Source organism: Nyctereutes procyonoides, unplaced genomic scaffold, assembly GCF_905146905.1.
Source record: "Nyctereutes procyonoides isolate TBG_1078 unplaced genomic scaffold, NYPRO_anot_genome, whole genome shotgun sequence".
NCBI lineage: Eukaryota > Metazoa > Chordata > Mammalia > Carnivora > Canidae > Nyctereutes > Nyctereutes procyonoides.
The window spans coordinates 60,258,353-60,286,070 of NW_026575046.1; the positions used below are offsets into that span (position 1 = coordinate 60,258,353).

Sequence of the window (27,718 nt, forward strand, 5' to 3'; positions counted from 1 at the left end):
ACCAGATGGAATCTGGAAGCCAGATTCTAGAACAAATTCAGGAACCAAGAAAGCAAAGGGAAGTCAAGGGTCAAGGAAATTCAAAATTCAGACCAAGAGCTGAGCCCAGAGGAAGGGCAGGGTCAGGGCACAGGGCCTGAAATTTGAAATTTGTGGGATGTCCAAGTGGAGATAGCCACAGAGAGAGCTCGGGACTGGTGACGTGTGTGGGGGTCTCCCACACGGAGGTGATAACTAAAGGCATGGGAGCAATTTGAGCTCTTTGGTTTGAGAAGTAGCTTGGAGGGGAGTTTAGAAACCCTCATGATGCTCCTAAAACTGTTCCTGTTATACACCAATCCTCTCACTCAAGGCGTATGCAGGATGTCAGCTGGGATTTTTACTATTGCCCCAGACTAGTTATGGGGACATAGCTAAAAGCAAAGTGTCACTATCACACATCTACAAAGCCACTGGTAGCAGACACCTCTGCAAAGGTTTCATCAAGAAACTGAAACAGCCCCTCTTAACACCAGGCCCCAGCACAAACCATGACAGACAGACACACATACAGGGTAACAGACACAGACACACACATGCTCTATGTAAGGGACAGGGGAAGAAAAACAGAGGATCACTGGGGAAATCGGTATCAGAGAGAACATATTGTTTCAATGAAAAGGGCTCAAAAGAACCACTCATAGAAATGGGGGGGCTTGCCCATAAGAGGGGAAGCTGGCATTTCCCTTCCCAGCTGGGTGCTTGCTGAGCTGCATTACCTGCAGCCCTACCTTGTACTTCCAGGACAGAGGAACCAAACCTAGGAAGGTAATAATGCCAGGTAAAGCTGACACGGGTCCCCTGGAGTTTGGGGATTTATATAAGCATGGAACATGGCATCCATTTTCCCCAGGGGATCTTTCAAGGCAGAAAGCTTGAAGGAGCCATAAGGAGACAGTAGGGTAGAATGCTTAGGAAAAAAGAGGGTACCCACACCCCTGATCCCATGGACCCCTGAAGGCACAGTAGGGCCTTAGTTGCTCCTGCGCAGCTGCAAAGAGGTATATAGAAGAGAGGATGGTCCAGAGCCGCAGGACAGCCCAGGAAGCAGTGCCCTTTGACACCCACCTGCCCCCCACCCCCACCCCGCAACACACACACACACACAAAAAGAAGGCAAGTGTGCACCATTCACAGTGCTGAAGACACCTGCTGCCTCTAAGGGCATCCTCACAGATGGATGGTGCTGGCAAGAGCTAGACTCTGCCCCAAGGACACCAGGTTGCCATCTACACAGAGACCACCAAGTCAAGCATAGCAGGAAGCAAAAGTAGAGATGCCTCCCACCACATTTGGGGACCACTTCTCTAAGAAGCCTGCCTCCACAGCCCATTGCCCCTGTACCTGACCCCTGGGGATGGGCCCCAAAGCTCCGGAGTAGGAAGAGGAGTGAGAAAGCAAACACTGCCCCCTCCCGCCTTCCATCACCTGAGTACAGGCCTCACCTAAACCTTGGTGTTTGCCAAGGGGAGAGTTTTGTTCAGAGACACTGGTAGTTCTGACCATAAAGCTATGGACTCCACTCCAGCTAATGTTAAGGGTAATTTGACAGAGTTCAGCAGAAAGCAGTGACTAGAGAAACAAAACCATTTCACATCTCTAAGCCACCAAGTTGACACTTGTCAATAAACCAGTTACACAGAGGCCAATGTGGAAGCCCCTCTTTAAACTGATGAATAAAGGAAAGAGGGAAGAGGTGGGAGTTCTCGGCCCCCTACCTCTGTTTCTCAGTAAGATAGAACTTAAGTCAAAACCTCCTCAGTCTTAATTACCAAACAAAAAAATAACCAGACAAGCTTCTCACTGTATGTCTTTATTTATACTGTCATCTGCTCCGGCATTTTAATATCCAACTTTCCGTTGGAAGACAGATGCCTGGATGTTCACACCCCGTTCTAATGGCTTAATACCCTGGGTACTGGAGCAGGGAGGGGGCTGCAAGGAAGGAGGGGGGATGAAAGCCACCGCCACATTGAGCACAACTTTGGAGCAAATGGGTTTGAATATTCATTAAACAACATTTAATTTAAACACCCAAACTCTGAAAGCAGCAGCATATGGCCTGTTTTATTTTACATAAACTGAATAGGAGGTTGGGCCATTCGTTTCTGCAGACATAATGTTCATTACCAATGAAGAATGCTTCCCTTTGAGGACACCCCTGCACTGTACTGGGCCCACTGGCCCACTGCCCCCACAGGCTCGGTCGAGCCCACTCGTGGCGGTGGCACAGTGACATCAACCAAATCCCCATCACCCTTTGGGGGCAGATTAGGATTTCATAAAGGAAAGAGAGGAGACTCTGAAGGCCTCCTGGCTCCTTGATTTACACCTTAGGAGAGAGGATTAGCAGAATTCTCATCCCCCTAGATTGGGCCTCCTTGGCGCCTGGGGGCTACGCAGCAGCATCCAGATGGCATGAGCCTGACCTCCTCTGCCTGTGCAGGGCTGACATGCAGCAGTCATGCCAGGCCCCACAGCTCTGCCCACTCAGCCTGGAGTTTAGGATTGTGCACATTTATACAGAAGGCTCTGGATACAAGATGTGCATGAGCATATGTATGAGCCTGTGTGTAAACTTTTGTGGAGGGGTGTATACATATGGCCCCATGTACTGGTTGTATGTGTGTGCATGTGCCCATGGATGCAGTGTCTCTCTTGGTGTGCCTGCAGGTGTGCATGTGTGTGCATGTGCACAACAGGTTCATCTGGAGAGGTACGAGGTATCCTCTGTAACCGCGAAGGTATAAAAATCCCAGTAGGTGTGTAGGTACATACATCCACACAATGTGTGTGTGTGACAGTGAGAGTATGTGTGTTTAAGGGTTTTCTTAAAACAACAACAACTGTCACTCTGGTTCCTAACTTGGGGCCCGCAGACATCTCCCATGGCATCCATGTGGGGTAGGGCGGGAGGGGAGGACATGAACTTGGATGGGGAAAAAAAAGACATCTTTATTTCACTAACTTCTAACTTTTCTCCATCATGAATATAAACAACAAACCTCAACAGCCTGATGAGTTCCAATAATTGTGTCACCAACAGAAATATTTTCATATAATACCACAGATGTTGCAGAACTCAAAATGTCCTTTATGCTCTTGATCACTACTTTGAATTAGAAGTTATCAGATCTGCCACAAGATACAATTATCACATTAATAAAGAAGCATATAGGATACTTCATCACAAATTATTTAATATCTCGCTAAGCATACTTGAACAAAATTGGTTTCCTTAGTAAGTTAGAAATATTCCAGGAAGGAGCCTGTTGGTCAACAGCCTACAGGAGCAAACAAAAGGTAAAGGACTCCGTGTGTGGAGATGAAAGGAGCCACCTGTGGTCCAGCAAGCATTCACAAGACACCAGATGGACAAGTGTGCAGAACCCTAGCAAGGTGGAACCAGTACCTTCCCCTCTGAGGGAGACCCTCCCCAAAGGGTATGTGTCCATGTCCACAGAAGAGGAGCAAAAAAACCAGTAACCCTATAAAAAGACAGCCATCTCCCCATGGTCCCAATCATGCTAGAAACTATGCAGACAGCACAAGCTGGCATCTCCTTGGCACCTGCCCTCCAAGACTATGGGATAGGCTTCTCAGGGGGGCCAGGACATGGACAAGGCTGTGGAGCATGCTCCTAGTCAAAGCCACACCAGGCTCACCAACCCCATTCATGCCTCCTTGTCACTGCCTATCCACCCAAATGTCAGGCTTTCTTCAATGACCAAGACAGAAGAGCCAATTCAAAATACCTTAAATAAGAGACAGCATTCATTAGCCTCCATAACTAGAGTCCAGGACAACAGGTGCTTCAGGTAGGTTTGAGCAGGGCTCTGGCCTGCTCCAAATCCCAACTATGTCCTCTAGCTGGCTTTCTTCATGGTAATGAAATGTGTACAGTGGTTCTAAGCCTCACATCCTCACATCACATCACGTGGAGCAGGAGCGATCTCTTCCCAGCCATCAAGGGGAAGCCTTCCCACCAACTGCAATTGGCCTAACCTCAATCCGCTGCTTTAGCCAGGGGCAGTTCCGTACACTGATCAGTTTAGGTCTGGGTCACTGCCCATCACCAAGCCATTACTAGGCCAGGAGCCAACGCCATACTTTTATTAGCTTAGACCAGTCAAGACCTACCCGCCCCCAAGAAAAACAAATGGAGAGAGTGGCAGGGAGATAAAATGGATGGCTGGAGAGGTGACTAGAAGATCCTCCTAGATGAACAGCTAGCAAGCATCTCAGCTTCCAACCAAACTAGCAGTGCTGGGGCAGGAGCCATCTTATACCTATTTATCAACCCCAAGGTAACCACTGAGAAAAGCACATCGCAGGTGTCAAATTCCCATGACGGCCCTCAGCCTGCCACTGAGTACACTAACAGCACCCGCAGCCACACAACCTGAGAGGGCTCCCCTCTCCCAGAGATCAGAGTTCTTTAATAAAATATTGTCTGGAAGACAGGAAGGCTGGGGAATTCCTTTCGCGGGCCTCAGTTTCCCCACACTGTCAAAAAGGGAATCGGACAAATTAAACCTAAAAGCGCTTCCCAACTGGCAGTTCATGCATTATAGTGAGGGGAAGAGCACCTAAACCTTGGTGTTTGTACACCCAAGAGCCCCCATCATCTCCTGTCAAATTCTGCTACAGCCTCCCAGCTGGTTTCCCTACTCCACTCCAGTCCCACCCCTGAGACCAGTGTGCTCCCTAAACAGCCACCATTCAGACAGTCAGTCAGTCACTCGGCAAGTATGTACCTATCCTGCTGGGTACCAGGCATTGGTCTAGTCACAGGGGTTATAGCAATGATGTACATATAAAAAAAAATTTTTTTGTGAAGACACACACACACAAAACCCCTGCCTTAATGAAGCTTCCTTTCTAGACAGAATAGAGTCAAGAAATGAGAAAACAATAGAAGTGCACACTGAGGAGAAAACATCAAAGCCAGAAAGAAAACTTGAGGAAGGCTACAATCTTTGATAAAGTGGTCAGAGAAGGCATCTCAGAGAAGGTAACTACTTGAACGAAGACCGGATGAAAGGGAGAACATGAATGACCCACAAGGTTGGCTGGGGCAAGTGTGGTCCAGGCTGAGGGGATAACATGTGCAAAGGTCCTGGAGCAGTAACAGGGCTGATAGGCTGGAGGAGCAGAGCTAGCAGCTGGGAGGGTGATGGGAGGCCAGGTCACAGGTCATGTGGATCATGGAGAGCCTTTTAGCATCTCTTTATGTGACATGGACAGCCCCTGGGGGGGGGTTCTGGACAGAAGAAGGACCTCATTTGACTCTCCTCCTCACAGCACACTCCAGTTGCTGCGTGGAGAATAAATCTAAGGGGTGAAGGTATAATCAGGCATGCGGTGAAGAGGCCACAGCAGTAACAAGGTGAGAAATGTGCAGGCTTGGACCACAGGGGCCACAGAAGTGGTAAGAAACAAACAGGTTCTGGATAGATCATTTGAAAGAAAAGCCAGATGTGTAGATGAACTGGACACAGGACTTAAAGTAGAGGCTTTCTGGCCAGTGCCCTTTGTAAGAGGCACAGCTGATGCACCAGTCTTCTGCCTAAAATCTTCCAGTGGCTTCTCCCTGCCCTCTAAGTAAAGTCCAACCTGTAAACATCTGCTACAGTCCCCGCATGGGCCAACCCCTCCCACCCTTCTGGCCACATTTCTATATGCTCCCCAGTCTTGGCTCTTCTACCTTCTACAAACCCGCCCACCTTCTCTTGCCTCTCTCTGCCTGAAAATTTCCTCACCTATTTACAATTCCAGGCCCCAATTGCCTCATCTGCAAAAGGGAGGAGAGTATAGTACCTGATGACTTGCAAGGGACCTGCCAGCTGCAACAATCTGCAGTCTGTGGTCCTGAGTTTCTGTGCCCTCCCTCGCCTGGGCCCAGGAAGATCAGCAACAGAAGCCAGCCAAGAGTGTTCCCAGGGCAGGCTGGGGTATTCACCAAGGGCCAGTCTGGAGTACAGACACCAAGGCTTGAAGGGCAAGGACATAGAAAGGCTGTGGAAGAGCCTGGGTAGAAGTAGGAGTAACAAACAACATGGTCTGAAGTAGTTAAGAATTCCAAAGCCAACCTGCCCTGGCATGAGCAGAGCTCCTCCCCCTGGGGCACCACACCCTTCCCTTCCACCCCTGCTCATCCTTCATAGCCCCTGGTATACCTCAGCTCAAATCCCCTGAGGAAACCTCCCTGCTGCCTCTGGACCCTCCCCTCTGCAAGCCAGTTAGTGGTGGACACAACAGTCTTCTTCCCTCTCACCTCTAGGCCCACCCATTCCCATTCCTGACAGAGTCGACTTGGAGCCTCACACACCACAGGTGTATCTTAAACCTTTCTTGGAAACATATCACCAATATAGTCTGCACAAGATGTGAGTTTCCTGCCGGGGCAAAACATCCTTTGTCCTGTAGGGAACCTGGTGTTTGTGTGGGGAACCAGCCAGAGGGACTGTGATCCAGGCCACGTCCCCAGCTTCATGGCCTGCACCGAACCCGGCTATCTCCTCTCATCTTCAGGATGCTGAAAAGCCAAAGACTCCTTCTCTCTCGCCCGCCCTCACCTTCCGCCCAGGGATGTTATGAGAATTAATGGGATAACAGATGAAGTGCCTCCAAGGAAACGGGCTACATAAATCCAAAGTGTTGTTATTAAATTCCAAATTTAGCCCTCGGGATCAGTGAGACATGACAGATCTGGGCTGGGAGCAATCCCAGCTGTATGGACAGGAAGTCCCCACAAAATCAGAAGCCCCAATATACAGGCGTTAGAGGTAAAAGAAAACCCTAAAAAATCCACCAGGTCTATACCTTGCAGAAGGCCCAAAGAGCCTCTATAGCAATCCCATAAAGTAAGCAGGTAGACTCTGCCTGGACACCACCAGTGATATAGCAAGGTCATGACTCCACAAGTCAGCTCCTGCCCTCTTCCATTAGCTCTGGGTTTCAAAAACTTCCTCCTGTCCAGCCAAACCATTGTGCCATATTTTCCACACTCTCAGACAAATCTCACACTTTTCCCACATGATAGCCTTTGACCAATAAAACCTATCTATCTCTGCTCGTTTCTAGCTAAATACCTCCAGGCCTTTCAAACGGGCCTCATAAGCCATCATTTGAAGGCAGGCTACCATCCTAATACTCTTTTCTGAACAAGCTCCACTTCACAGCTTCCAAAAATAACATAACCCCAAGGAGCAGTGCAACAGGGCAGGGCAAAAGAGGACTCACTTCACTCTAGGTGCCTACTTCCTATGGAGCAGCTGGAGGCAACAATTTGTGCTTTTTTTTAGCATCCAAATCACACCATGAAGTCATATAATCTCCATTTAGGTTTCAGGCCATCATCCCTGCCACACATATATCTGGTTAGTGATGGCCCCAAAGGACCCCAGAAATGATACCCAAGCTGGGTGGGTGGGCCTACTGGGAGCAGAGAACAACAGTACAGACATGAACGCAGCCTTGGGACACAAGATTGACGTAAATTCAAGGCCCAGCTCTGCCACTTACTGAACAACCTTCAGCAAATGACCAAAATCCTGAGTTTCAATTTGTTTCTCTCTGAGATGAGAAGAATAATGTTCACCTTGCAGAAGTCTGGTGAGGACACAAGAGAATATATACAACGTGCCTAGCACGCTCAATAGTAAGTACTCAATAAAAGGCATTATTGTTATATTCAAAGTCTCATGGGACAACCCCTGATAGAAGTTTCCAAGGACAGAAAACCCAGGAAGTGACAGCATAGTCCACGGAGTTTCAGTGGACTGAAACTCATACAATTCTATGAGGAAAAAATAATCTTTTCAACAAGTGGTGCTAGGACAAATGAGTAGTCACATGAGAAAGAATGAAGTCAGGCCCCAACCTCACACCATCTGTAAAAATTAACTCCAAATAGATCACAGATCTAAATGGAAAAGCTAAAACTATTAGACTTTTAGAAGAAACCATCGGAGTAAATCTTCATGACCTTTGGGTTAAGCAATGGTTAGACTTAACAGCAAAAGCAGAAGTGACAAAAAAATGGATAACCATCAAAATGTAAGGCATCTGCATTTTAAAAGGTACCATCAAGGAGCACTTGGCTGGTGCAGTTAGTAGAACGGGCAGCTCTTGATCTCAGGGTCTTAAGTTTGAAACCCTCGTTGGGAGTAGAGTTTACTTAAAAATAAAATATTTTAATTAAAAAGGATAATAAAGAATACCATCAAGAAAGTGAAGAGACAACCCACAGAATGAGAAAAAATATTTGTAAACCATATACCTGATAAGACTTATATCTAGAATACATGAGGAACGCTTACCGTAATAAAAAGACAATCCAATTTTAAAATGAGCTAAAGACTTTCTAAAGATATATATAAACAGCCGATAAGCACATGAAAAGATGCTCAACACCACTAGTTACTAGGAAATGCAAATCAGAACCATAATGAGATACCACTTCACACCAACTTGGATGGCTAAAGTCAAAGGTACAGATAATAGTAAGTGCTGACAAGTTTACAGAGAAATCAGAACTTTCTTTTAAAGATTTTATTTATTCATGAGAGACACAGGCAGAGGGAGAAGCAGGCTCCATGCAGGGAGCCTGATGTGGGACTCGATCCCAGGACTCCAGGATCACACTCTGGGCCGAAGGCAGCACTAAACCATTGAGCCACCCAGGGATCCCCCAAAATTAGAACTTTCATACACTGCTGGGAAGAATATAAAATGGTGCTGCCTCTATGGAAAACAGTTTGGGAGTACCTCAAAATGTTAAACACAGAATTACCATGTGACCCAGCAATTCCACTCCTAAGTATACCTCCAGAGAAATGAAAATGTGTGTCCACGCAAAAATTTGCACGTGCATGGCCACAGCACCAGAATTATTCATAACAGCCAAAAAGTAGAAACAACTCAAATGTTCTTTAACTAAAGGACAAAATATAGTACAGCCACCCAATGGACTAGTATCTGACAATGAAAAAGAATGAAGTACTGCTACATGCTACCACATGGGTGAACCTTGAGAACATCATGCTGAGAGAAGCCAGTCACAAAATCATGCACATGATTCCATTTACATAAAATGTCCAGAATAGTCTCATCCACAGAAACTTTAAAGCAGATGAGTAGTTGTCAGGGACTAGAAGAGAGAGAATGGGTTGAGATTGCTAATGGATAATAGATTTCTTTCTTGGAGTAATGAAAATGTTCTCTGTGAATATACTAAAAATAACTGAGTTGTACACTTGATAAGGCATGTAAATTATCTCAATAAACCTGTGTTTGTTTTTAAAAAGGTATGAAGTACTGCCGCATGCTACGATATGAAACCTGAAAACATGTTAAGAACCAGTCACAGTGCTCGCTTCGGCAGCACATATACTAAAATTGGAACGATACAGAGAAGATTAGCATGGCCCCTGCGCAAGGATGACACGCAAATTCGTGAAGCGTTCCATATTTTTTGTTGTTGTTAAGTCTTGTTGACATTCATCATACCACCAAATTTTAGGAATACAGAGTTGTGCTGTGGGAAAAAAAAAAAAAAACCAGTCACAAAAGATCATGTATTACATAATTCCATCTATAGGAAAGAAAAATGTCCATATCAGGCAAATCTAAAAAGAGAGAAAGTAGAGAAGTGGTTGCCCAGGGTTGGGGACTAGAGGCTGGGAGGAACAGTGAGTGATTGCTGAGGAACACAAGGTTTTCTTTCTGGCATGATGAAAGTATTCAAAATCTAGGTAGTGGTGATTAGGTGCTAGATTCTGTGAATATACTGAAGCCCACTGAATTATACACTTTATTTTTTTTTTTAAGATTTCATTCATTTATTCATGAGATAGAGAGAGGCAGAGACACAGGCAGAGGGAGAAGCAGGCTCCATGCAGAGCGCCCGATGTGGGACTCAATCCCGGGTCCCCAGGATCACACCCTGGGCTGAAGGTGGCTCTAAACTGCTGAGCCACCGGCGCTCCCAAATTATACACTTTAAAAGGATGACTACTATGGTATATGAATTATGAATAAATAAGTTTTTAAGAAGAAAGTTGGTTTTTGTTTTTGTTTTTTAAGTGGCAACATAGGGTGGTCTGAGAGTGATGCAGAAAAAAAGCAGAAGTCTTGGCAACATGAGGGGTGGCTGCTATGGACACATCAGGAGCCCTCTGTCCTTACCCCCTCTCGCCAAGTGCTCCCTTCTGCCCCAGTTAAGTGGAGACTGGGATCCATGAGCTGGCAGGACCAGGGAGAGACCCCTATCCTGACTTGCGCCAATCAGTGTCACATTCCTGGGAAGGGGTAAGTAAGATACAGGGTCTAATTAATGGTGCTGGTTGCCTGGCATGGGAAACAATGGGAAGGCCAGCTGTGAGAAAGGCAGGAGAGCATAAAAAGCTGCCTGCCAAGAGAGAGCAGGAGTGGACTCAAAGAAGGGGAAGGCAGGAGGAGGGAAGGGCTGATTTGTACTGGAATACTTTCCCAGTCTCCATCCCAGGGAGGCCACCAGCACTGCCTACACCATGATTTGTTAAACACCTCTTAGCTTTCCAGCAAATTCCTTTTGCTTGAGAGGCTTCTGCTCAGAGTCCCCATGAAGCATCCATTTTCTTCTTCCTGACATGGCAGAGACTGATAGTTGTCCCCTAAAACCATTCTCCCCACTTTTGCCCAGGCTAGCGCTAGCCTACATTTCCCAGCCCTCTTGCAATTAGGTGTGCCAGGAGACTGAGTCCCAGCCAATACAACAGGAACAAAGATGACGGGGGTGGCTTCTGGTCAGGACTTTGTGGAGAATGACTGCCTCTCCTCCACCTTTTCCCCATTCTGCCAGGCAGATGCAGGTGACCATGAGGCCCCAAAGATGACAAATGCACTAAATAGGAGGAGCCTGGATTCTTGAAGCACCACCTGCAGAGGAGAGCTTCCCACTGACCAGGAATACCCCCACCATAATTGGCAACCATTTACAGAATGGAGCCAACACTGTGAATAACAAAGCAGAGGAAATGTCTAGGTCTTCATGACACTGTTGATCTGCTGCATCAATCAACCTTGAACACTTCTCTGCATCTAGATGGCTCCTTATGTAAGCAAATAAATGTCCTCATTGTTCAAGGCAGTTTAAGTGGAGCTCTCGGTGTTTTGCAGCTGAAGGCCTCTTACCTATACACCATCTAAATCAAAGACAAAACCAGCTCAGGGAGCAGCAGTAGTAGACATCTCAACTCTTAGCTTCTCAGGGAACACTTGTGTACCAGTGATACTCTGCAAGACAGCAGAGGGCAACAAGATGAACAGCATGGAAAAGTGCCCCAGACAACACTGCAGGGCTTTGTAACCTTAAAGATAGGAAAATGGTCTTGAGAAAATTAGACAGCCACTTGCAAAAGAATAAAACTGGGCCTCTTACACTATGCACTTATACAAAAATCAATTCAAAATGAATTAAAGATTTGATGCTACGACTTGAAACCATAAAATTCCTAGAAGAAAACATAGGGGGTACATAAGCTCCTCAACAATGGTCTTGACAATGATTTTTTGGACTTGACACCAAAAGCAAAAGCAACAAAAGCAAAAATAAAGAAGTTCAACTATATCAAATTAAAAAGCTCTGCCCATGGGACGCCTGGCTCAGTGGTTGAGCATCTGCCTTTGGCTGGGGTATGGTCCCTGGTCTGAGGATCAAGTCCCGCACGGGGCTCCCCTCGGGGAGCCTAGCCTACTTCTCCCTCTATGTCTCTGCCTCTCTCTGTCTCTCATGAATGAATAAATAAAGTCTTAAAAAAAAAAAAAAAGCTCTGCCCAGCTATGAACAACCTATGGGGTGGGAGAAAATATTTACAAACCACATATTGGATAAGGTTAATGTCCAAAATATATAAAGAACTCATACAACTCAACAGCAAAAAAAAAAAAAAAAAAAAAAAAAAAGAAAGAAAGAAAAAAATCCAATTTAAAAATGGACAAAGGAACTGAATAGACACTCTTCCAAAAGACATATAAATGGCCAATACATGAAAAGGTGTTCAACTCACTAATCACCAAGGAAATGCAAATCAAAACCAAATCATAATGACAGATCACCTCACAGGATGGCTATCATCAAAAAAACAAGAGGTAAAGTGTTGGCAAGGATGTGGAGAAAAGGGAACTCTGTGCACTCCTGGTGGGAATGCAAATTGGTGCAGCCACTCTGGAAAAAAGTATGGAGGTTCCTTCAAAAACTAAAAATAGAACTAACCTATGATCCAGCACTCCCATTCCTGGGTATGCAACCAAAGGAAATGAAATTACTTTCTTGAAGCAGTATCTGCATACCCATGTCCACTGCAGCATTATTTATAGTAACTAAGATGGGAATAACCTAGTGTCCATAGAGAGATGAATGGATAAAGAAAGTGTGGAAGACACAATACACATACACAGTGGAATGTTATTCAGCCATTTAAAAAAGAAATCTTGCCATTTGTGACAACATGGATGGAGCTTGAGGGGACAATGGTGACATTAGAGCCAGAAAATACTGTATGATCTCACTTATATGTGGAATCTAAAAAAAAAAAACCCAAAACTCACAGAAATGAAACAGATTGGTGGTTGCCAGAGGCAGGGGTAGGGAGTAGAGGAAACTGGTGAAGGTAGTCAAAAGGTATAAACTTCCAGTTATAAAAGAAATACGCCCTGGGGATGTCATAGACAGCATGGAGACTATAATTAACAATACTGTAATGTGTAATTGAAAATTAGTAAGAGGGGTCTTAAAAGTTCTCATCACAAGAAAAAGAAAACTTATAAACTGGAGGTGAAGGATTTTAGCTCGACTCATTGTGGTGATCACTTCACAATATACATATATATATCAAATATAGTGCTGTACACCTTAAACTAATCCTATGCTAGATGTCAGCATCTCAATAAAATGGGGAAGTGGGAACCACCTAAGAGGGGAATTTTTCTTTTCCTTAGAGGAGAAAGAAATGACTCCTGAGTAGCAACAGCTCATTCTGCTGTTGGGAGGGGAGTGAGCTGAAGGTGAAAAGGCCCAAGCTCAGTCCTCTGGCCACCACTGATGAGCTGTGGGACTTGGGGACAGTCACTCTGTGCCTCCATGGCCTCATTCATGAACAGAAGAAAATGCAGCGCTTTCTGCCTACAAAATGGAGGTGCCAGATCAACTAAAGAAGTTTCTTTCTCCAAGAAAGCCTGGGGAAAGATTCATCTTGTTTACACCTTTCCTCCACCAACAAGAACTGCAGTTCAATGGTGTTTGCATAGGAGTCAGACAATTTCTAACCAAGCTCTCTGAATATCATCGTAGAGAATGGGAGCCAGCAGAGGGCTAGACCCAGAGCCTCTTGACTCCCCCCACGTCTCTGTGATGTGCATGTCTACAGCCCTCCAAAAACACAATTCCAGGAACTAACTGCCCCGGCACAGCAGCTCAGCACAGTGAGCTGAAGTATGCCAGTCCCTGGATTAATGAGGTGAATGCTGAAGCCCCTTCCACTGTCCCAGCCCCTCCCTCTGAGGCAATGTATATTCAGAGTACACACTGCAGCTGACAACAGGATGTAAATCTTTCCAAGAAACGCAGAATAGAAATCTATAGCAAATCCTTAATGTCTAGAGATCTCTACTTTTTAAAAAATCCAATTTGATAAGTTCCACCTTACTGCCTTGCATCAAGTCCCCGGCAAGGCTTATTTAAATGGATACAGGAGATGGATGTTTTACAGCAGGGCTTAACAGCTGCCCTGCAATGCAAGTTCCTTGAGTAGGACAAGTCCATCTCAATTCCCCAGGGCATAATGTTGTGAAAGGGGCTGAAAGCCACCAATCTCAGCGCCACTCCCTCATCTGCAGAGTAGGGAACTGAGGCCCAGAGGAGAAAAGGGACTTGCCTGAGGTCAGGAAGTACAGTTGAGAGGGAGCTAAAGCTTGAAGACAGGTCTCAGGACCCAGTACTCTGGCACCCCACCCAAACCAATCAAGAACTGGTTGGAGGCGATGCCCTATGGGGAGAACAGTGAACCAGAATCTGGCCACTAAGGGTTTGAGTATTCTTTTTCCCAAAGAAATCGCAAGCCCCGTGGCTGGAACAGCTTACAAAGGACTGTTATTTGCACTAGATCTGCAGAGACACTGCAGCACGGATGGCTAGACATCGCCATGCGCATGTGAACAGCAGAAAGCCCTGCAGGTTCAGCTTCCCTACGAGGGCCGAATCCTATAAACAAGATTACCACCCCCATTAGACCTTCTCCGAGAAGAAAGAGTGACCTCTCCAGTTGATGTGGCATCAAGCTTTTTTCATGCTTCCGCAAGGATAGCAGCCAGGACAATAAAGCAGGCAGCATCCAAACCTGTGCCCACAGTGCCCCCTCGTGGGAGTTTGCGTGGCTCATCAGACTTCTTCATTCAACGGAAGGGAAAGGCCAGTGTTTGGAAGTGTCCCTATCTACACCCATCCTAGTCTCCACAGCTGACCCCAGTAATGTCCTCCCCTTTCCCTAACTCTGTTTCTCAAACTTCAGCCTGCAATCAGAATGGCCTTGAGGACTCGTTAAAACAGTTTGCTGGGAACCTACCGAGTTTCTGATTCAGTAGTTCTGAGGTGGGCCAAAGATTTCTGATTCAGTAGCTCTGGGTGGGGCCAAAGATTTCTGATTCAGTAGCTCTGGGTGGGGCCAAAGATTTCTGACTCAGTAGTTCTGGGGTGGGGCCAAAAGATTTCACATTTAGAACAAGTTCTCCAGTGATGCTGATACAGCCTGTTCAGACCATTGCCTTCGCTAATCTCTCTGCACCAATCAAGGCTCAGCACAAATTCCAGCTCTTGGAGATGTTCCACAAATGTCCCCAGGCCTATCATACAATGTCAAAGCTATGTAACTTTGATCAAGTTGCTTAAGCTCTTTGAGCCTGTCTCATCTATAAAATGTGGATATTAGTTCCCTCACAGAATAAAGGGTAAATGAGATACACAGTTAACCCTCAAAAAACCTACATTAGCTCCCGTTTTTGCTAAACAAAAGAAATCCAGAGGATTTTCACTTTTGCAGAAAAAAGGCAAAAATAGCATTGAGTTTGTTTTGCAATACTCCCTGAGGAACGAGAGGCACCACCAAACCCCTGGCCCCAAAATACACTCAGCATCAAGATGCCATAGCTGTGAACAGGGTTGAGCACCCATGCTTTATCTCAGTGTACTTCGTGCATCCATTAGCAAGATGGGTCCTTAAGATGTGTCCTAAGTCTGAGAGGCCATTTTCTGGTCTGAGAACACTCAAAATTTTCCCATATAAACTTAACTTTGGGGATCCCTGGGTGGTTCAGCGGTTTAGCACCTGCCTTTGACCCAGGGCGCGATCTTAGAGTCCTGGGATCGAGTCCCGTGTCGGGCTCCCCACATGGAGTCTGCTTCTCCCTCTGCCTGTGTTTCTGCTACTGCACGCCCCCCCCCCCAATGTCTATCATGAATGAATAAATAAAATCTTTTTTAAAGCGGATAATTTTGTTCTTCACTTTACACCTTCTCAGGATCTGAAAGGTTTCACAGGATCACTCTACTTTCAGATAGCTGGGAAAACTTAGAATTCCTGTAACAGGCTTTCTGGCAGAAAACAAATGTCAGTTCTGACATTACTCAGCAGTAGCAATAGTAGTATTACTCTTTAGCTGCCAGCTTCTTGAGGACAGGGACCATTTTGCCTACTCAACAGTTCTCAGAAGCAGAAGGGACCTAGGAGTCCAATATACCCCTCATGCAGTTCACTAGGAGGAGCATCTACAAATTTGTCACTTCAGATGCTGGTTCAGAAAATGGGCAGGAGGTCTGGACTTATGTATTCTTAACAAGGCCCCAGGTGCCAAGTTTGGGAACTACTCATATCCAGCCCTGTATCTCAACTACACACAGAGAAATGGAGGCTCAGAAAACTCCTTTGCCTTCCATAGCCCCAGGTGGCTAGAGGCTGAGCGAGAATCCAAAGAAACCAGGTCTCTGGATTCTGGTCTAGTCCTTTTCCATCAAGCCAGACGTTGTGGATGCCATCTCTTCAACCCCTAGCCTGCGGCACAAATCCCCTCTCCAACATGCATGATGAACAGTCCAACAGCTTAAGTATCCCCCATGCAGAAGAATTCAGCATGTGACAAGGACACTCAATCAAGCAGTTCTTATTTAACCAAAATATTGAACAAGAAAAACCCTTAGCCTGGCATACAAGATCCTCTGTAACCTGCTCCCTGCTGGCCTCTCTAGTCTCATTTCCCTCAGAACCTCACTTGAACCCTAACCCCCAGCCAGACCGTAGAGTTATCGTGGGGGATCTCACTTCCATATCTGGCCTACCAGGTCAATGGGTAGTGGGTGGGGAAGGACAAATCAAAGTGTAGAGGTGTGTTCACACCCTGGACCCACACTACAGAGCTCTACAACTCAGGGCTTTGCCAGCGCTAATGAGTATCAAGCATCATACCTCCTCTGTGCCCTGAGAGCCAACCTGAAGCCTATTTTTGAAATGGAGTTTCTGGGACCAGAAATGCATTGTGCAAAACTGCTGGAAGCCACTAAAGTCACCACAGGATCTTACACTCACCTACAAGCACTCTGCTCCCAACTCATCCCCACTTGTACCCCAGCAGAAGGACTGGGCTCACTTCACCCCACAGCTACTACTTGTCCCCACCTCCCTGTGCTCTTTTCTGGCTTTCAAAGCCCTAGAACAGAAAACCCTGCTCCTGTGCACCTGGATCAGACTGTCCATTAACAGTATTCCGTCATAAACCTTGCAAGACCTAGTCATCCTGCAGATTCTCTCACCTTTGGATGCCTATCATGTAATTTAACACAATTATGCACTGTCTGCTGCTTCACAGTGAGAAACCAGGCCATGAGACTATGGGGAGTTGTTTAACCTCCTGAGCTTTGAGTGAAGGAACAGTTTCTTCATTCACCTCTCCTCCACAGGGACCAGGGTGTACAGCAGCTCAGTCAACAGGGAATTCAGTTAGCATTCTATCACTTCAATTACCCCATGGCAATAGGCACCTTGTTGAGCATAGTGCTTATACGAATCAGGAGCCTTTTTCACCTTTAACCCATACACGTCCTGCAGACAACAGCTGCTCAATTAGTATTCGACTGAATAAAGGCACAGCAGTAAGACTCTGGAGTCCGATACTGTGCCCTACTCCCAGCTCCACTACTGGCAGTTCTTAACTGCTCTAACGCTCCTCTTGGGTCCAGCAAGATCTGCTGCTTAGGGTTATTGTACAGGTTAAAGGAGATAAATGTTATAGAGAATCAGAACAGCACTTGCCTTAGTTCCAAAAGTATGACCTATTAAGATGCTGTCTTTTAAGAACCCAAAGTAACTTGCCAGGGAACAAAGAAAGGAAGAGCAAAGCACTGGTAAAAAGCTGACTGCTTGGACACACACAGCTGGCTAAAAATGGAACCTGGGTGCAGCGATAAGCACCCAAGCACCCCAGCATTCACTGGGGACTGGAAAACCACCCCCTTCAGAATCACCTCTAGCTTCTTTTCACCACTCTTCAAAGATCCCTGCTACCCCTCAGAAAGCCACAGCCTCTCACCAGAGCCAAATTGAAGAAAAGGAAGGTGCTCTTAGTTAAGTCAACTGTGCATTTTTACAAAAGCTCTTTGAAAAACTGTTGACAGCAGAGCATGGTCTGGTTACTGTCAGGGCTGACAACGTTGGATCTCTAAGAATCTTCAAGTTCGAGAGCACATACTACCCACAACTTAAAAGTTCCTGGAAGTCCTTCCCTCTTATCACACATTGCTTAGCACTGCAGTTCCCAAACTGTTCTCACAGATGTCACATCATTTGAGCCTCAAAATAGCCTTTTGAGTCAGGTCAGCAGAGCAGGTCCCCCTTCTAATTTAAAGAGAAAGTTAACACATGGGCAACCTCTGTCAGTTGGGAGGTCCAACTCCTGGTTTTGCGCTCAGGTCATGATCTGTTGAGCTCCTCACTCAGCAAGGAGTCTGCTTAAGATTCTCTCCCTCTCCCTTTGCCTCCCGTGCCCCCCCATGCCCCGCCTTGTGCATGCACTCAGTACTCTTCAACTTAACCAGTTAACCTATCAGTTCACCAAGTGACTTGCCCAGACACCCCTGGACTAAATGGAAGGATACTACAGAAGGGAAACAAAACCAGAGAACAGGTAAAGGGTGCAACCTAGCTACAGAGCAAAGGCCGTGCTGGAGGCCAGAGTGGACTTGCCAACTACCATTGCACAGGTAAGTGAAGTGCTGTTGGTGCCTGGGTTTTCAAGAGGCTGGAAATCTATCTTTGCATATAATCTGTCCAGTTTCAAAATGTTGTGCCTGTGAAAGAGCTCACAGACAAGACTAGCAGGGACTTCTGCACTAGTCCAGCCCAGGAAGCTCCTCTAGAAAACCAAGCTGGGCCAGAGTTAGTCTTAACTCCCTTCCCCAGAGGCTCCGCTGGCCGAATGACTGCCAACTCTGCCCTCCCTGAGCACATCCCAACAGAAAAGCTTCATCTTGTGACTATCAACCTTCACCTCCACTCAGGCTCCCAGCAGCTGTGCCCTCTTTATCAGTCTCAGCACCTCATTATGAAAGCTACCCACCCTTCAGTTTGCTTCCACTAGCTGTGCTCCTGAACTTTTCAACCACTGACCGCTGGCTTACTCACCTCTCCCAGCTCCAGTTCACCTGGTGCCCCCTCCCGGGCCAGCCCAGGTGCTCTCCCTTCTCTTCAGCACCTTGCTGCTCACCAGTTCTCCGCTACCTCCCTCTCGCTGCCACAGGAACCCCGTCTCTACATTTGCCACCAGGCACAAATGACCTCTGCACGGCTAGTTTAAAATCCACTACACATCACCTGTTAGCTGTTTTGGTGAAAACTGACACTTGGCATTCCTGAATCCCTCACTCCTTCACTCTCCTGCCAGTACTTATACCCAGGCTTATGCCTTCGACCCAGCAAAGGAACCCACAGGACCATGGGCTCCAAAAAACCCAAAAGCACGGTCTGACCTTAACTCCATGCAGAACAACTATACGCAACATGAGCAGGCCTCAGTCAGCAGGTCCAGCCTAACATCCTTGCCCCTGGGTCTGCAGGTCCTTCTTCAGGAAAGGCCTTTTACCATGTTCTCTGAAACACACCACCATTCCTTCCAGTACCCTTTCATGCCTTCTGCTACCACAATTCTTGCTTCCCAAATCCCTCCGCCTACTCAACCAAGCAGGTCTTTCACTCCTTTACCACCTCCTGAGGTTTCTCTGGTGCTTTCCACCCACTTATAGGGTTCCTAACAATATTTATAAGCTTGAATCCCAGATGGACCCACATAAGGTGCAAACCAATTCTATACCCAACTTCAGAGAAAAATAGCATCCCAAGCCCTTAAGCCATTAGTATCTCTACACCCCATTCCAAATACCCAAGCCCCCCCAACTCCTACACTTCCTACCCTATCACAAAAGGTACCCAACCCTCACAGTAACCCTAAAACAGCTGTTCTTCAAATCTCTTAAGGCCACACAACTGACGGATAACCCACAGCTCAAGTCCTCAATCTTGGACGCCTAAAAAAGCCAAACTCAGAACTGGCATCGGCAAAGAAAAAGTGACACTACATAACCCTCCATGTTTACCAAAAGCATGTACAGATTTACCAAACAATTCTACACTACATCTAAATATTCATTAGCTTCTTTCAAATTCCCTACTCATAACACACCATTCACCCTCAAGCACAAAGCTACAGTGCAGATGATTTTGGCAGATGCTATATACTTCATAAAGTGATGAAAATATGATCTAGTAATTCTCTAATGAGATCAGCAAATAATTTTTCAGTAATAAGAACAATGGTACGGGCTCCCTGCATGGAGCCTGCTTCTCCCTCTGCTTATGTCTCTGTCTCTCTCTCTGTGTGACTATCATAAATAAATAAAAATTTAAAAAAAAAAAGAACAATGGTAGGTTCTAGGAAGACCAAAAGGAATTCAGATTTCAAGTGTGCCTTTCAGAGACTGACCAACTAGACTGATGGCAAATCACACTAGACTGGCCCGATATGTTCTCATGGTACCGATACCCTACACCCACATCTTTGTGCTATTGAAGGGAATGACAATCATACCAAGTTTTTCACTAAAAGCATACTGGAACAGGTGAACTTAGGGGCAGCAATCTAAATCTGCTCTAATAGCAGAGTAATCTCATAACAGTCCCAGTAAACTTCAAATGCATTTCAAACAACCAGACACATTAACGTTCTTAGTTTATTAATCCTCTCATGAAAAAAATCTGCACAATCACCACAGATAAAGCCACTGCAGAATCTTTACTCCTTCTGTGAAACAAAAAAGAAAAATTTAGTTAGTTAACCACTTTTAAAACTCTTAAAAATTTTTAAGTTCAAAATCTTCAGCAAACTCCAAAATTAATCACACTCATGCAGAACAAGTATTATTAACCTAAAATCTGTGATAACACAATGAAAGCATCAAGAAATAAAACTTGCAAACATTCACATTAGAAATAAAACAGTTAAATATTAGTCTTAAAAACAAAACGTCACAATCAGTATTTAAAAAGCCACGAATCTTGAAAGCATTTGTAAATCAACTTCTAAAACTATTTCACATGCAAAGAAAAACACAGAAAAACGAAACCATTTCACATGCTCTAGACTTTTATATTACTGTTATCAGTAAAGCCTAATGATCCACATGAAAAGCTTGAATTATACCTGTTGTCCAATCTCCAGCTCACTGAATCAGTGGCAGGGTAGGGAGAAAGGAGGGAAGAAGGAAAACAAACATTTCATTAATAGTCCCTTTTCAAACTCCAAAATAATCTGCATTTTCATGCATGCAATCAGATACCTTAATAACTTTTCTTTTTAATTGTGTACAGAGCACTCCTTAGACACACTCATTTTTATGCTTCCCAATTCTAAAAACCTCATGTAATCACTATGGTTCTTACGTGTAAACAAAATGGCATGATTTCACAATGAAGAGATCATGCCAACAGCAATGCCATTCCAGGCTGCCACTGCCTACACATACATGAAGTACACATACCTGAGCCTCAGCCTTCCTGCTCTGCTCAGTAACATGATGCTAGGCACATAAGCACCATCAACAGACCTAGGAACCATCCCACAATAGAATCTAATTTTACCTCAAAGAAAAGAGTTCTAAAGGATCAAACAAGTCTTTTAAAACCTGTCTCAGCTCAATACTTTAAAAGCTACTGTTCACTGCCACCAAAAGTAGTGCAAATTAGTTAAAAAGGCAGAACTGGGCTGAAATGAAAATGCTTCATATATTCTTCAAACACAAGACTATTTCCTTAATTTAGGGACACCTGGGTGGCTCAGCAGTTAAGCGTCTGCCTTCAGCCCAGGATGTGATCCTGGAATCCCAGGATCAAGTCCCATATTAGGCTCCCTGCATGGAGCCTGCTTTTCCCTCTATGTCTCTGCCTCTCTCATGAATAAATAAATCTAAAAAAGAGAGAAAAAAAAAAACTATTCTCTAATTTAAAACAACTCTATCGTAGGGGCACCTGGATGGCTGTTAGTTAAGCGTCTATCTTCGGCTCAGATCATGATCCAGGAGCCCTGCATCAGGCTCACTGGCTCAGTGGGGAGTCTGCTCTCTTGTGCTCTCTCCCCTCATCCCAACCAGCGCGCGTGCTCTCTAAGTCTTTAAAAATCTGTACCCAAAAGGTAAGAGCACATACCAATTCCGACATCCAAACAAAAACAATTAAAAGTAACATCAGTGGGCCCCTGGGTGGCTCAGTTGGTTAACCGTCTACCTTCAGCTCAGTTCATGATCCCAGGGTCCTAGGATCCAGTCCCTGCAGTGGCTCCAAGCAGGGTCCTTGCTTATCCCTTTCCTCTTGCTCTTCCCCCACGCTTGTGCATGTATGTGCGCACACACTTTCTAATAACTTTAAGTAATATTAGTAAGCCTGGCTAGTTTGAACCAAAGAACACATACGCTTATTTACACATTCATTTCCCCACCACTTTTCCAGAGCTATACTAGTAAAATGCACCAGTGCAACCTGAAGCAGGGATAGTGATGGCTCAGGTCCCCATGGGGACCCCTTCTGCACGTCACCGCTGAGCACTAACACACGGGGTTCAAAGGCTGAATGAAGACAAGAATGAGTTAAATGTCCTTCAGATCTAGATCAGTCCACCGACTGAATCTTTTTGCAATCTTGGCAACTTCTGTTGATAGTATAAGCCTCAAAACAGGCAACAGTTCTAAGCAGCAAATAGTTCCTCTGGCAGTTCATCCACTGCTCTAACTCCATGGCTGGAAAGACAATGTGGTTAGAGGCCTGGGCAGGTCTACCAGCTTTGCTGCTTGGCAGGGGAGTCACTGTTACAGGAAGCACACAGGGGCAGGGACCAGTGCTTCAAAAACCTACTACCCCAACCCCCTCCAGGCCCACCTCACAAGCCGATTTAAGCTGCTCAAGTGTGCAAAACCGTGTTTAATATGGCATAGTGGACCATTCCAACCAAAAACGTGTGGAAAAAACATATTTATCAAAGGCTTTGATATGAATATACAATTACGTTGGAATTTTTTTCATTAAGAGACAGACATCAGACGAAAAATTAGGAATCCGTAAAAAGCAATGTAACAGTAAAAGGCAGCTTTGAGTCGGTTCCTGAATAAGAGGCTTTGCCAGTTTTCTCAGACCAGTTTATTACCAGAGCTGCCAAAAAATGTTCCAGTCCCAGGGTCCCCAAGGGAAGAAGACTGCTGATGACAAAAATGAGAGGATCCAAGCCCTGTGTTAACTAAAGCTTCCCTGGGTACGAAACTCTGGGACACAGCGTTTCCCAAATACAAGTTCTAAGGTGCCTACTTAGTACCCATCTTCCTCCACCAGGTCACTTTTCAACATGCATTTTTTAGTTTCCAAAACAAATGTAATTAAAACCTTCTCTCCCTTCCTCATAATATACCATTTTAAAACACAGCATTTAAATTAGAGATCATACTATGTAAAATTTTTGTTGTCTGAAAGCCAACATGCAAAAGCATCAAAGCAAACTCAGTGAAGGTGATGCATCCCCACACCGTGCTCACAATCTCAGTACCTGCTAGACACTTCATTTCTGATGAACAAGAAATCCAAGTAGAGGGAAAAGGCAAAAAAAAAAAAAAAAAAAGTTCACAGAACACTTGATTATTTGTTAATTTAACAACCCAACACCTTAATTCCATTCAACTATTATTTACAGTTAGCTAGCAAAGCTGGTAAAAAGCTGCTTATCATTAAAATCACTTGTCTTGGCTAACTGGAGAGGAAAGCAAGTGAGATCTCAGCTGCCTCTCCAGCATGCCAGGAAAACATGGGCCACATTGATTCAACTGCTTCTTAAACCAGTTATCCATTTTATGCAAGTAAATTTAATCTCAGGAAAGTAGACCTGCTTCCCTTTTTACAGTCCAAACCAATCAGCAGTAAAATGGAAACTTCCTGACAGGGCATGCAACGAGCCCACCAGGATCACTGAACCGATGTGGCCCCTGTATTGTGCTGATCTGTGAGCTGACAAAGGGTGGGCAAAGCTAATCTAGTGAAGTGTTAAGATACTACATCATGTAGCGTCTCAAAACACGTTACCTTCTGTAATCCAGAAGAAGTGGGAAAAGAAAAAACATTAAAAAGAGGTTATTAAGGAAATAAATCCCTCCTTTCTAGAAACTAAAGACCAGCAACTGACATCTCTGTATCCTCCTTGATGAACAATACCTTTTTGCCAGCACCAACGTTGGCTTTTGCAGTCCCCCTGACTTTCTTCATTCTGTTTTTACGTTCTTTGCGCTGTTTTCTTGAAGTCTTTTTCTTCTCATACAGGCCATGCTAAAGGAGAAGGGCGTACCTTATTAAGTGACTTGCAAGCATCAATTCAGCATTAACTAATCTGGTAGGGGCTATGACCAAGTCAGGCAGCACCTCCTCAAAAGCTGCAGAGCCCATTATTCAAGTGCTGTACTCTATCTGTACATTTATCAAAGAACCTCCTCAACCTCTCCAAACTCACTCATCCCATTCCCAGCTCCTATCTCCCCAAGTACTACATTATTTGCCCTTCTAGACTCAGCTCAAATGCCACCTCCTCAAAAGCTGCAGAACCCATTATTCAAGTGCTGTGCTCTATGTGTACATTTATCAAAGAACCTCCTCTCTTAACTCCTTTAGTTCCTTAGGTCTGAGGGTCATCCCTCCCCAGACTGCTCACTGTTGCTCATTCCGCTGCACCCACAACACAGTGCTATTGAAAAATTCAATCCCTGGGTGGCTCAGCGGTTTAGTGCCTGCCTTCGGCCCAGGGCATGATCCTGGAGCCCTGGGATAGAGTCCTACATCGGGCTCCCTGCATGCAGCCTGCTTCTCTGCCTCTGTGCATCTCTAGTGAACAAATAAAATCTTTAAAAGAAAAAAAAAAAAGAAAAATTCAGTCTTCAGCAGCTGTTGAACAAACAAGAATACCTACTCTTGCAAGTCTATGTTTGGGTTCATTTTTCTTTGCATAATCCAAGGAATCATAAATCATGCCAAAGCCAGTTGTCTTGCCACCACCAAAATGGGTTCTGAATCCAAATACAAATATGACATCTGGTGTGGTCTTGTACATTTTGGCTAGTTTTTCCCGAATTTCTGTCTTAGGTACTGTTGCTTTCCCGGGGTGAAGAACATCAATGACCTAAAAAGTAGTAACAAATTTTAGTGTTCATTATTTAAAAATGTTTCTTTTAAAGCAAAAAACAATGAAACTCTGATGTACCCTTCCTTACCATCTGTTTCCGCTGAAGCAGTCGGTTGGTCATGAACTTCCTGGTCCGGATAGTTACTGTGTCATTCTGAAAACATACAAAACGCACTAGTTAATAATAGCACTCCCCCTTCCAGGACCCAGCGGAGATCTTCCAAGACCTAGAACTGCCAGTGGGCACCCACTGGCCACATGTGGATGATTCACGTTAAGTCACATTTAATATGCAATTCCACCGGTGCAGGAGCCACATTTCAAATGTGCAAGAGCCACATGAGCTAGTAGTGGCGGGAATACTTTTAATGAAAAGGAAAAAAAAAAAAAAACCACCGAGGGCCTAATTCCTAGGACTCGTGTAGCAGTCAGTACCAAGAGAACCCACCCCACAGCTTTCTGGAATCTTACTTCACTTTGCTATGGGAATCACTTTGAGGCAGGGCTTCTCGATTTCAACACTACTTTGGTCCTGCTAGTTCCCTGTGGGGACTGTCCTGTGCGTTTTAGGATGTTTGGTAGCACCCTGGGTCTCTAACTACTAGAGGCCAGGGGCACCCCCCCCAACTCTCCAGATGTGATTGCAAATGTCTCCAGAGGGGACACCTGGGTGGCTCAGGGGTTGAGCATCTCCCTTCAGCTCAGGTCGTGACCCGGGGGGATCTGGGATCCAGTCCCACAATCGGGCTCCGCGCAGGGCGCTTGCTTCTCCCTCTGCCTGTGTCTCATGAATAAATGTCTCCTTGAGGGACACACACACACACAAAAAGAATTAAAAAAAAAAAAAAAAACCGCCGCCACCACCTTCACACAATAACCGTTTCTGTGGAGTAAAACTCCTTGGACTCGTGCAAACTTCCATCCTCTCAAACGCGCTCGTAACGTGCTGCACAAAAGTGACACACGCCGCCACTACCTGCACGTGAACTGCCCGTCACACCCCACCGGAACCCCCCCCCCGCCTTCTACACAGGTAACCGCCCGGGGAACGTGGGCACGCAGCACGCTTACACTCAGAATAGAAACTTTACCCGAAAGAGAGGCTTTTTTCGTGGCAACGACTGGCTGCTAGATCTCCATGTCGGTTTGGAAAACCGCAGCTGAGGAAGCTGACTGGAACCGCGGTCCTCTCAGGAGAAGGCCGCGGGAGGGGGGGGGGGGGACTCGCACGTAAGGTCGAACCAGGAACCGGCGCGGACGGGGCCCGACCTAAGCCCTCCCAGGACCCCCGTGTCCCCCCCCCCACAAGACGTCCCATCCGGCGGACGAGGCCTTAGCACACGCAAACGGGCTCCGCTTCCCCGGCCGGGCGGCCATCCCCCCCGCCACGCCGCCTCTCCCGCCCCACCCGCGCGGCTCGGCGACGCCGACGAACGCGGCGGGCGCTCCCGCAGTCCCCGGGCCCCGGCCTCCGAAGCCCAGCGCGTCTGGGGCGGCGGCGCAGCCTGGACTCCCCGCCGACGGCTCCGGGGCTCCCGGCGACCAGCGTCCGTCAGACACAGCCGGAAACGGGCGACGGGGCTTCGGGCGGCCGTGGCAGCCACGGCAGGACCCGGGGACCAAGGATGGCTCGGATCCCCTCCGGATGGTGGCACGGGTCTGTGGAGACTCACCATGATGGCGGCCGAGCTTCAAGCAGCCGGGGAGGAAAAGAGAGCCGCTTGGCGCCGTCCAATCATATCAATGCGTACGGAAGGACCCCGAGCGTCGCCGGCGTGGGGGCGTGGCCAGGCCCGCGGGGGTGGCCCCGCCGGTGCCGTATTAAAAGTGCCCGAGGCCCGCCCCCTGGCTCTTCGGCCGACTTGACCGACGCAAGCGCATCTTCAATTTTAGTTTGATGCATGGTCTTGGATTTACGGTACCGGGAATCACGGTGAAGCGAACTGCCGCTTAAATCGTCTCAGTGCGAGTGAAACGGTTCGTAAAGCTGGAGGCCGTCGCGGGAGATCCTGGCGCCCAGCGTCCTCTTGTTCTAGCGCAGGAAACTGCGGGAACCCAGCTCAGAACTTGGTGGTTTCAAATACCCGAAGACGGACCCTTTTAGCTCATTTCTAAGTGTCGTTTTTCTGAGATTCTCCAGGGATTTTTCTGGATTGAAAATAAACTCAAAGAAAAGAAAAAAACTCTGTGCTTTTCTGAAAAATCTTAGGCCTTAAAACCAAAAAAAAAAAAAAAAAAAAGACCTTTTTTTTCTGTTTGCTCCATGAATTTGTTAGTTGTTTAAAGGGACGTGGTCATACAGAAATAAAGAACATACCTGCGTGTTCAAAAAGGGACATCAGGAGGGCACCTGGGGGGCTCAGTGGCTGAGCATCTGCTCTCAGCTCAGGTCGTGACCCCCGGGTCAGAGGATCGAGTCCCGCATCGGGCTCCCAGCACGGAGCCTGCTTCTCCCTCTGCCTGTGTCTCTGCCTCTCTCTATCTGTGTGTGTGTGTGTGTGTGTGTGTGTGTGTGTGTGTGTGTGTCAGGAATAAATAAAATTTAAAGATCTTTAAAAAAGAGAGAGAGATACACTAGGAAAAGGACTTTCTAAAGGTCAGTGTGGACGAGGAGACGAGGGTACCGGCTTTGAGGACAGCTTTCCTACATTTTTCAGAATAGTAACAGTTAATATTCATTTCGTGACTGCTATACGCCTATTAATGGCCTTCACATTCATTTGGGCCATTTGACCTTCCCTCCAACAATAAGAAGTAGGGTACTTATTAGACACCCCCTTTTATGACTTGGAGGTAGCTAAGACCCAGGGAGGCTAAATACCCTTCCCAAAGTCACCCAACTTTTAGGTGGTGGCACCCAGGGAGGGCATGGTTGTTCCAGAACTTTTGTTTTTGA

The 27,718-nt window shown here is 46.2% G+C and overlaps 1 protein-coding gene and 1 non-coding gene across 4 annotated transcripts; one reads left to right on the forward strand and one right to left on the reverse strand.

The window, feature by feature from the left end:
- The first annotated feature begins 9,411 nt into the window (after positions 1 to 9,411).
- Positions 9,412 to 9,518, forward strand: LOC129510053 (U6 spliceosomal RNA). The gene has a single exon (XR_008664495.1). It is a non-coding gene; the product is annotated as a U6 spliceosomal RNA (small nuclear RNA).
- Positions 9,519 to 20,332: 10,814 nt separating this feature from the next.
- RPS24 (ribosomal protein S24) lies at positions 20,333 to 26,588 on the reverse strand. 3 transcript variants are annotated; one of them, XM_055325789.1, is made up of 6 exons: positions 26,496 to 26,584; positions 24,911 to 24,976; positions 24,610 to 24,819; positions 23,865 to 23,975; positions 20,821 to 20,842; positions 20,333 to 20,421 (listed from the first exon to the last, which is right to left on the reverse strand). In XM_055325789.1, exons 1-5 carry the CDS (start codon positions 26,496 to 26,498, stop codon positions 20,840 to 20,842), a joined length of 393 nt encoding a protein of 130 aa, XP_055181764.1. In that variant the 5' UTR covers positions 26,499 to 26,584; the 3' UTR covers positions 20,333 to 20,421; positions 20,821 to 20,839. The 3 variants fall into 3 exon arrangements, with proteins under 3 accessions (XP_055181764.1, XP_055181763.1, XP_055181762.1); XM_055325788.1 differs by lacking the exon at positions 20,821 to 20,842 and having other exon boundaries at positions 26,496 to 26,582; XM_055325787.1 differs by lacking the exons at positions 20,333 to 20,421; positions 20,821 to 20,842 and adding an exon at positions 20,849 to 23,738 and having other exon boundaries at positions 26,496 to 26,588.
- Between the last annotated feature and the right edge of the window lie 1,130 nt (positions 26,589 to 27,718).

What these genes read in the sequence shown, in the direction of transcription:
- RPS24 (XM_055325787.1), bottom strand. An exon ending in TGCTTCAGCGGAAACAGATG is followed by an intron (nt 24,820 to 24,910) that starts GTAAGGAAGGGT and finishes ACTACTTTTTAG; the next exon opens with GTCATTGATGTTCTTCACCC. An exon ending in ACGTTGGTGCTGGCAAAAAG is followed by an intron (nt 23,739 to 23,864) that starts GTATTGTTCATC and finishes TCTGGATTACAG; the next exon opens with AAGGTAACGTGTTTTGAGAC.